We start from the raw sequence: 10676 nt of genomic DNA, 5'->3' as shown, positions 1-10676 counted from the left end.
TTTACAAAATAAAAAAGTTTTTTTTTTTTTTTTTACAGTTCATCCATCTGCCGTAACGGTTCTTAACTGGCTAAAAATTATGAACTAACTAATACTTTTAAATAAAAATATAACAAAAGTCACTTAGCAGTTTTTCTTGAATAATTGCATTAACATTTTACAACAAAAGGACATTAAAACTACTAATATTTTATTTTTGTTCTGATTTTCTCAGTTTAAAAAAATGTTTTTAAAGAAATAACATCTCATGGAAGAAAATGTAGATGCTCTCATTTTGCAAAAGCTTTATTTTTCTTTATTTTAAAGCCTAAAAGTAGAAATAAAATGGTTGTTCTTTGAAACATTACAACAACCTTCCTACAGTAGGTCTTTTTTGAAAATGTTCTTGTGAACTTGTGGCTCTAAATGAGTTTTATTTAGCTGGACGGGGGCAAAAATGGCTTATTGACGAAACTTTTTTTTTTTTTTGAAGCAACATACATCAAGGAGGTGACTTCTTGTAATTTATTTCCAAATAAATTCAATTAATTTGGGTTTGAGGCACTCATCTTAAAGGAACTAAAAATTTTAAAATCCTGCAACTGTAATGCCCACATCCACACAAAGGAGAATCTCTTGAAATATGATCCACCCTATGACTGGTTCTGTGTTTACACTTAATTCAGATCTCCATCACTGTGATCATGGAAAGCAGAATGTACAAATGCCCACTTCTCACATGCGCCGTTATTAATAACTGTCCCACATACCTTAACCCCACTCTGGTTTCTGGGTGGTCAGCTGAGTCTCTCTGCTATAAAGGAACCTCAGTATTAAAAGGCACCCAGTTAAATATTTACTCTGCAGGTGGAGGGAGGCTCCGGCCAGATGAAACGTTTTCAACGCAGGCATTCAAACAAAAATAATCACATTATTTTAGTCTGTTTTATGACCGTCCAGAACTATTTGGTTATTTTGGGTTGTTCCGAAAATTTAAATATTTAAAAAAAAATAAACTCATACAATGTATGAATATGTAAATTCATTCTAGTATTGACTACAAGACTTTGTTTCTTTTATATTTCTTAAAGCAGAGGTGGGTAGGAAAGCCAAAAATTGCAACATATTTTTACTCACGTAAAAGTAAAAAGTAGCTAAGACTTTAATCAGGTACAGACTGATCCAAACATCAAGCATTTAATTTGTAAACATTTAAATATTTCAAATTGAAAAATATTTTATTAATCACAAAAGGAAATAAAATTAAAATTAAAAAAATTAAAAGATTCAAATATAAAGTTATGTGGAAATTTTGGTATTTTAAAATATGAAAATAATTTGCAGGAATAACATAATTACAAAGTAACAAAATTAGACAAAAGGAAAAAAAAAATCCAAATCAATTTTGTTTTAAATAAAAGTTATTAAACGTTAACAAAACTGCAGGTCTGTCTCTGCCTGGGGAATTTTTGGTTAAGACAAGTTTGTAGAATTTCCAGAAATTTTACTCAGGTAAGAGCAATAACATTAGTCTAGTAAATGTAAAAGTATAGAGTAGTAAAAATACTTGTAAACGTACATTTTTTCCAGAATTTGTATGCAAAAATATATTGTGTTCTGGTCAACAGGATCATGGGAAAAACTGTTGACTTGACTTTCGTCAAGTAGACAGTCATGGATGCCGGAAGGTCACAAAAGGTCATCATTACTAAATAATTTGGCTGCTTGAGGGATCTGTCCAAAGATGTTACAAGTCACAAGAACCAGTGCAGCCTTCAAATTATTGTGATTTCATGTCTATGATTGTGATACCCAAAACATGAGTCCATGGTGCCCATGCAGTCTATAAAAGTCTTAAATTAATTAATCTACATTTAAATTAATTTTAAAACTAACTTGACCTCCCAGGTTGGAGATTTCGTCTAGACGGAACAATTTAACCTCGTTTATTCAATTTTTTTTTCCCGCCGGACTTTTCTGTCAGGCAAAAGCCTGAGACGTCTATGGAGGCTACCGCTAGCTAGCTAGCTAGCTTGTTTGCCTCTATTATGGATAAGTGCAATTCTATCGCCAGTTGGCTGGACGAAGTTCGTAGATTTCTGTGGATAGATCTTAAATTTAATTAATAATTGTCTTAAGAAGTCTTACATTTGAGTTAGAAACCCTGTGAGTCACAATTGTGTCGCTAACTTCCTTGAGCCACTCTTGAACTGAGACTTAAAAAAGCATCTTACCGGAGCGAAAGAGGAAAAAGGACTGACCTGACACTCAGTTGTGAAATATCTGTTTCATGCAGAACGGCTCCTTATCAATTATTGAGTGCAATCATAGTATAAGGGCTGCACCTAGAAAATATTTTCGTATTTGAATGTTCGATGTATTATTCTGACGATTAATCAAGTAATCGGATAAATAAACGTTTGGTTATTTGTCATTTCACCACTTAAGCCTTTTGCGTTTAATATTAAACAGCGCCAATAAAACAATTAAATAAAAAATGTAAAAAAAAAATAGTACTGTCCAAAATTCAATAATAGAATTGTGTTAGTGTATGCCACTAACAAAAAACTTAATTATTCTTAACTATACATCAATTTGTGGAAATATTTTTTTTTATTAACCAATTAATAAATTAACCATAATAGGTGCCTAAGTAATGTTATTTTTTATTTTACAAAATTTGTACCAGGACGAAGCTAAAACTGCCACTTCACAAGTTTGGGATAAAACATATTTTAAAAATTTTTTTTATCTTAAATGTATATATAATTTTTTTTTTGTTTGAGTCTATATTTCCCAGTCAATGATTTTTCAGTTACCAAATTAGTTATTTCAATAATTGATGAATCATGATTGTTTTTGCCCTACAGTATATGGAGACTTTCCAACAGGCTGACATTTTTGTATACGTCAGTGCAAATTTAGTAAATCTGCTTTTTTGTTAATCAGCTTCATTCATCAGAACACAAAAAAAATAAGTCACAGATAATAAATGGTTTTGCAGCATTTTATTCTACAGCTCACCAGCATGTTTCAAAATAAGAATGAAGATGAAATGAAATATCATGGTCCTAATCACCTCCAGAAAATGGACAAATGCAATTGTCTAACGAGGGAAACAACATTTTCTGTCTGTGCAACATTTTCATTTTTAGCGTCATTTTACTTCAATTTAAAAAAAAAAAAAAAGCACCATAAGACGTGATCGCGTGAAATGGCATTTTAATTTTCCATCCTTTAACTTTTATATAATTCTATAAAATAAAATTTGGCAAATATAGTTGAAGTTTTCTTTTTAAAAAATGTTCTCTCATTAGCACTTTTACAGTACACTCCAGCATTTCTGCAACTTCATTCAGTTATTCTGTGCAAAGTTCGACTCCCACCATCTTAAGCTGTTTTCTACAGCAGTACTTTTAAATAAGGCATAATATAAAATAAGAGACAAAGTCCTGATACAATCCTCACAGCACAGCAGCTAGGCAAAAGCAAATATTCCCCAAACCCGTTTGATTGTGACAGCAGTCGGCTACTAATGAAGCATATTTCACTTTAATACTGTTACAGTGACGACGCATGATGTCCCCAAAACATGGCACCTTTAATACGCCCTCCGAAAAAAACAAAAACAAACATCTACTGCAAAATAAATAAAAACATAATAATTTGAAGCCACAGCACTACTTTCTGATGAATATATTGAAACTTCCATTTGCAGGAGGGACAGATGGTAAAAGTAAAGGCAAAGACTGTGCTTTCATAGATTATAATCTGATCAGCTGAGGTTTTCATGATGTGTCCAGTTTCCTCAGATCATTGGGACGCATGAAAGTTAAGCACAGATGTGTTACACAGGAAAAAAAAAAAGAAAAAATGGTGTCGTTTTAAATTAAAAGTCAATGTTACACTAGTAACATTGTGTTTTAATGATTTACTGTTAACATAAATACAGCCGTAACCGCATGAAGCTAGTGCAATGGTGGGTTCTGCTCAACAAAAACTAAGCAGGAGGTAGACGGACAGCAGACAGACCAAAGGAGAGAACACTTGAGGTGGGATTTCCGACACGAGGAGTTGTGGGTCCATTGCGGCTGCAGTGTCTATACAGGTGAACGCAGGGCGGGTCATGCAGGTGAGAGTGCAACGGGGCTGAACGTCGGTGTGGTTTAAGGCCGGATCAGGAAGGATGCGCGCGGCCGCCATGATCACGTCTGGTGCACTTCGTGAAACATCAGCTCTCGTGGGATTCGAGTCTCTGGGCCGTACATCTTACAGGCTCGCCGCTCAAACGCAGCGACGTTCTGCTTTACGACTTCGTCGAAGAACATGGTGGCTAGCTGGGAGTGGAGCAAGGACCGGAACTCAAAGGATATCTGGGAAAGAAGAAGAAGAGTTAAGACACCGCTTTCTAGAGGTAATGCCTTGTTTTGTTTCACCAAGTGATAAAAGATAAGGCTGCACCTCTCTTGTTTCAAACTCAAGCTATAAAGATGCAAAAACCTTTCTGAGGCTGTCATACAAATCTATCTTATTTCATTTTGATCCAACCTTTTTTGCAATTATTCTGTTCTATGATAAACCAGTGTCATCTAATTTCCCCCAACAGGATTCCGTTAGACTGTATAACATGCAACAAGTGAGAGCTACTATTTCTGCAAGTTTCATTTTATTTATTTTGTATTCCTATTCATTTTTATACAGTACAGGAGCATCACTGTAAAATAGGACATCATCAAAACGTTGACTTATTTCACTAATTTGAATCAAAAAGTGGGATTCTTATGGTTTCATTGCACACACAGTGACATTTAAGTATTTCTGTTCATTTGGATGGTTATGTCTCAAAATAAAAACTCAAAATTCAGTTTCTAGAAAAGTTTAAATTACATTTTTCTTATGAATTATAAGAATAAAGTTGAAATATTAGGGGAATGAAGAAGGAAAGAACCAGACAAAAGACTTCTTTCTTGTAATTTTAAAGATGTTCTTCTGGTAAAATTGCATTTTTATTCAGCTAGTATTATGACTATAATTAAACAAAGATTTTCATAGCCTGGCCCTAATTCTCCGGTGTACAACTCAAAAAGAAATGATAAAGATAAAAGCCACATTTTGAAAATATTATCATTTGTAATTTGCTTTTTAGAAAAGAATTAAAATCAGAAATCGGATCTGGTATGAAAAAAGAAATCCACACTAATTTACATATTACATAGGATATATATATATATATATATATATATATATATATATATATATATATATATGTATAGGATAAAGCAGCTACTAAACAATTTTCCCACATTTATAATAAAAAATCTTTTTGACCAACTTTAGGAAAGAAGATAGTGAAGCATTTTTTACAGTGAATACTTACAGAAAAGTCTACAGTGCAGGTGCGAGGGTAACCGGGAATGCCAGGACTAAAGCGCCATATCGTCTCCAAGTGATTGAACAGTTTTCCATCTGTACACACAGCCTACAGCAAGACAAAAACAACATTAGAAATACCATAAAGTACAGCTAAATGAAGCGTCGCATAAACGTTTTAACTTCTTATCACATTTTAGCAGACAGACCAAACTGGCATCAGTGCGTGTTAGATTAAATATTTCACACTACTCCACCAGTGAATCCTTACTTTGACTAGATGAGGTCTGACACTAGTGATCATGGACGTGTATCTCTCCATCACGGGGGGGAATCCCACTTCCAGCTGGGCTTTCGAGTGACCTGCCCTCCTCATGATAGTCTGGGACTTCTTACACCAAGGCACAAAGTGCTTGTAGTCGTCGACGTTGGCCACCACATCATACATTTCCTGCATGGAATAACTACGAAAGAAAGAATTACAAGGTTAAGAAGTGATATTTTCTTAAGCTCAAAGCTTTTATAAACAGCTTCGAGCTTTTATTAGATGTTTTTTAATAAAACTGTCATGTTGTGACAGTAAAACATGGTAATCTTAAAAGATCGATCTCCTTCAACTCCTCCTTGTGCTGCTATTTCCACAGTAACAACTTCCACACTGAAGAGTGTTGTGGTTAGCACAAACCAACAATAACAGTCACTCAGTTCACCTCTACTTTTAAGGGCATTTGCATTGTGAAGCATTCAATGATTGGCAAACCTCCACTAACTGGTTGACGTGCTAACATCAGAGCTAATTTTACACTTAGGGCTGTGGCATTTTTGTGAAGTTTGAAAAACGTTTAAGCGCACTTAGCTTCACCCAAAGTAATTCTTCCAGATAAATTCTACAGCACTAATTTATTTGCCTGTTTAGTAAATAACCAATCAGAGTTAGGAGGAGGGACTTAATGCTGTCAATCAACCTTGTGAACTTGTTAATGGCAGAGGAGCAAGTCACCGTTTCTGGTTAGCACTGGGAGAAGGCAGAGGAGTTAAATTTTTATCTGTCTCATTCTATACTGACACAACATAGTGAAAGTTTCAACAAATATAGAAAAAAAGCATATGTATACATTTATAAAACTTAAATACTGCAGCTTTAAGCAATAAATAATAGATCATACTGAAGTATTACCCAAGTATTCGACGCTCTGAGTACTCCTTCCTTTTGTTGGTGAGGCTGATGAAGTTTCTGCTCTGGGGGACAGTCGTCATTGTGTCCCACTCTTGAAGGCAAAGCACCTTGGGACTTCTCGTCATCAAAATGCCACATGAAGACAGGTGTCTAGAGGGTGAAAGCAGAGGCTCTGTGAGATTCATTCGGTTTCCTGGGTATACAAACCAACCAAACAGCTCTCCTGTGTTCTAGTTTCCAGCTATTGAGGTTGACCATAATGGAATAAAAGGTCAGGGTTGGGAGAATGCTGGCAATTTCTGGGTTTGGTATTATATGTAGAGAAACTGGAGGATTCTTCACCATCCTTTGAAATCTGATTGATATACAGCACAGTTACTCTCATGTGTTTCACACCTGAACTGTCCACACAGAAACACTCAGTCGGATCAGTGACATATTTTAAGTCAAATACTGGGCTAATTTATATCCTATGAGAAATTATGATCCATGATCAAATTAAAAAATAATAGTAAGAGAGATCCTGCTGGTAAATATTCTTCAAATATATTCATCTGATATATTATATCGCTTTTATTAGACTACAGGAAATCAACTGTTCTAGCCGGAAAAAGTTTGCCATTTGCACAATCAATGAGGTGTTTAAAACTTAAATTAGAGGAAGCACAAAGATTTAAGAAGCCATTCAAACACCTATGAGAGAAAGCAACACTTATCAGATAACAGGAAGGCTTATTTAAATAGAGCAAGGTCTCGGTTTTATAGTTTTGAGCTTTTTACCCGCTGTCAAGGGATACGTTGCATAGCAGCATTATGGAAATCTCTAAATTAATATAATTATCTATATTCTGCAGGGATGTCTCTTTAATCATGTAAAATTATTAAAAAGACACCCCTAATGTCTCTTTAATCATTTATATTAAGATTTCTTATACATAGAATGAAATTGTCTGCTTCGCATACTAATGGCAGGAATGATAGAAAATACAATATTTAAGACTTTTTTATACCTTATTATAGTTCCTACAGAGAAATCTAAACTGGCTCAAATTGTTAATAGTGGGTCAAAGGTTTAGAAAAAAATGGATGGAAGGCAATCATAAAATTCAAATTTGATCATTTATACTCCAAGTAGATTACTTGAATTAGCATAAATTCTATATGCAGACAAGATATTTGGCCAATTAGATACACTTGACCTATTTTTTTAGTCACTGTGACGTTAAAGGTCACAATGAGGATAAATTGTAATTGAGTAAATCAAAGATCAACAACCTGGTAGTTAATCAAAATCAGCTAAATAGTTTCAATCACATACAAACCAAAAAGTTAACTGATTTAATATCTCAACACGATTAAAGTTTCAATAAACTGGAAACAATTTTGACTTTAGGACATCGTTTCGTTTGAAAGTGACCTTTACAAGTCAAAAACATTTATTTTGACCCTTGTAAATGGCAGAACAATCGCTGAAGACGTCCGAATATTATATTAGTGAAACCACTTTAGCCAGTATAAAACATTAGTAAGTGACTTTTATTAAACAGATATTTAAACGTGACTAAAAATCCAGCAGAACCACTCGGATTTCTTACCTGATGTTTTGTCTCAAACATCCTCTTTGTAAAGCCGAACGGCAGGAGCGAGGGGAGCCCACAGTGGCGATCTGGAGAAAGTCACTGAACGTCCGCACACCCATGGGTAACCTCCGGGCACCGGCTGTGGCTGCCATCAAACCAGCCACTCTCCGTCCGAGCAACGGTGATCCTGGCGCTGAGAAGCCGAGCTCCGGGCAGGTTCAGGTCCAAACAGAAACAGAGAGAATCAAAGTTCCGGCCCGCAGTCTCTTACGTCAGAGCGGTTAACTACACTGACAACCAACTGCCCGCGTCTCCGGCCACTTTTCAAAGCTCCCAACAGAACTGCGGCTGCAAACGACGGTAGTCAGCGGCTAACGATGGCTAACGAGGTTTCATAACAGCCCCGATAAAACGCGACGTGAGGCCGCGTTGCTGTCCTTTTTCACTTTCACTTACACACACATCACCCTGTGTCTATCTGCACTAAATTCAGATCCTTTCATCGGCTTCCGACTTGATATATATGTTTTTGTTGTTAAAATACATTGAGCTCCTGACGACCTTCTTCTGCTAAATAAAACGCCGGTGACGGGACAAACTGTTCCGTACTTCAGCGAGTAGGTAGGGGTAAGCCAGCGGTTCATGGAAAATATGCTGCCACCTACTGGACAGGGGGTGAAAACCCAGGAACATTTATACCAAGTCAGGTCAATGTTTAGCTCTTTGCAGAACCAGAATCAATATATTCAGTCTAAATATAGACATGTGAATGCTTTAGAATATACATTTTAAAGCATTCAAAAATTTCTACTCAAAAGCATTATTTTATTTGCTTGGATGTATCAAACAACTTAACAGTAATAGGTCTGTCAATTGAAACTTATAGCCATATTAGATATATCAGTATTTAAAAAAAAGAAACATTGGAATAATTGTCTGCTTTGTGATGGATGTGGGCTTTTTTTAACTTAATAATTTATTTTATTTTTTTCTATATGGTATAGACCACTTTTTGTCTCGAAATAAAAACTGTCACTTATTTTACTATCAGGACATATTTTGTTTCCGAAGCGTTTTCATAGAACATTCCTCCCAGCAGAAGTTAGACTCTGCTGACAGTTTACATACCTGCTAACTGTTCACATTTTGTAAATAGTCTGCTGTTATTTTTAAGCAAAAATATACCTACATATTTTGTAATTTACAGGTTATTTCTATTCTATGCTAGTTAAATTTACATGTAATAAAATATTTACTTGCCCTGCTTTTTTGGTAGATTGCTAAACTTGTCTTATTTATTTAATTATTATGGGTTTTTACCTGCTTGAGTTACATAAATCACTTTTTTGTTTTCGTACACATTTTCACATATAATTTGTGCTATTTTATGTTATGTTAAAATACTTTAACTACATGCAATTGGAAAGAGGCTAAATTAAAAAAAAAGATTGCTATAAATGTAATGTTGATACCCAATTCTACGACAGTTAGTGAACAAGAAGATGTAAGAATAAAATCTTAAACACTTATTAAATAAATACATATTAAAGTTTGTTTTCTTACTAAGTCAGCTCAAGACAGACATAATAAACTGCAAGTGACAGCCATGGCTGCAGAGGAACAGGAACTCAATAAAGACAAGAGTCTACATCATAAAAGTATTTAGTAAAAAGACTATATAAGTACTGAGTAACTGCTTGATTATAACAATTGATTTAACATTTAAAAGCAACATAATGGAGCAGACAAATATTCAAAGCTATGTCCAAATTTGTATACAACTACAATTTAAAAATGCAATTAAATGACTATTACAAAATAAGAAATTCAGACAGAAGAAACACTTTGAATCAAAAACTGTTCAACATATAACTTCACTTATCTCCAAATGGCACAAAATAAAAGATAGAAAATAGCTCTTGGACAATGAAACTGAAACTTCTTTACAAACCAGAAGTTTTACTGTGATTTAAATTGTAGGTTTTTGTGTCTTTTATTAAAAACCTGTTCTGTCTTGTGAATTGTATAGTAAGGTGCTTTGGTTTTTCTGCTTACATGCCATCGGAAAAAGGATGGAAATTAGCTATTGTGCTAATTCCTGCATATCTCCACTGCCATGAGTAATGGTAAGCCAATGTGCACTGTCCTAGTGAAATGAATTAAATTAAATTATATTAAATTAAGCTGATGACACTCTTGCATTTTTAAATCATCTGCAAAATCTATCTATCTATCTATCTATCTATCTATCTATCTATCTATCTATCTATCTATCTATCTATCTATCTATCTATCTATCTATCTATCTATCTATCTATCTATCTATCTATCTATCTATCTATCTATCTATCTATCTATCTATCTATCTATTACATATTTAGTTTTTAGTTTGTATAATGCCCTTCTACCATTAAATTAACAAAAACATTGGCATTAAAAGCGATAATTTAAAACTGAGTCTTTCACTTATGGCTTTTATGTTCTCTAAAATCTCTAAGGTCTCGTTTGACCTTCAGGATAATTGTTTTACTCATGGTTATAAATGCTGTATCCTTCACCGCCACTAGGTG

General features: G+C 34.3%; 1 protein-coding gene across 1 annotated transcript; it reads right to left on the bottom strand.

The window, feature by feature from the left end:
- Positions 1–2970: 2970 nt before the first annotated feature.
- Positions 2971–8258, bottom strand: coq10a (coenzyme Q10A). The gene is made up of 5 exons (XM_032556076.1): positions 8122–8258; positions 6527–6676; positions 5621–5813; positions 5357–5458; positions 2971–4352 (listed from the first exon to the last, which is right to left on the bottom strand). Exons 1-5 carry the CDS (start codon positions 8256–8258, stop codon positions 4185–4187), a joined length of 750 nt encoding a protein of 249 aa, XP_032411967.1. The 3' UTR covers positions 2971–4184.
- Between the last annotated feature and the right edge of the window lie 2418 nt (positions 8259–10676).

The sequence above is a fragment of the Xiphophorus hellerii genome, chromosome 1 (genome assembly GCF_003331165.1).
Source record: "Xiphophorus hellerii strain 12219 chromosome 1, Xiphophorus_hellerii-4.1, whole genome shotgun sequence".
NCBI lineage: Eukaryota > Metazoa > Chordata > Actinopteri > Cyprinodontiformes > Poeciliidae > Xiphophorus > Xiphophorus hellerii.
The sequence above is the reverse complement of the archived record's forward strand: the minus strand, read 5'-3'. Positions and strand labels throughout refer to the sequence as shown.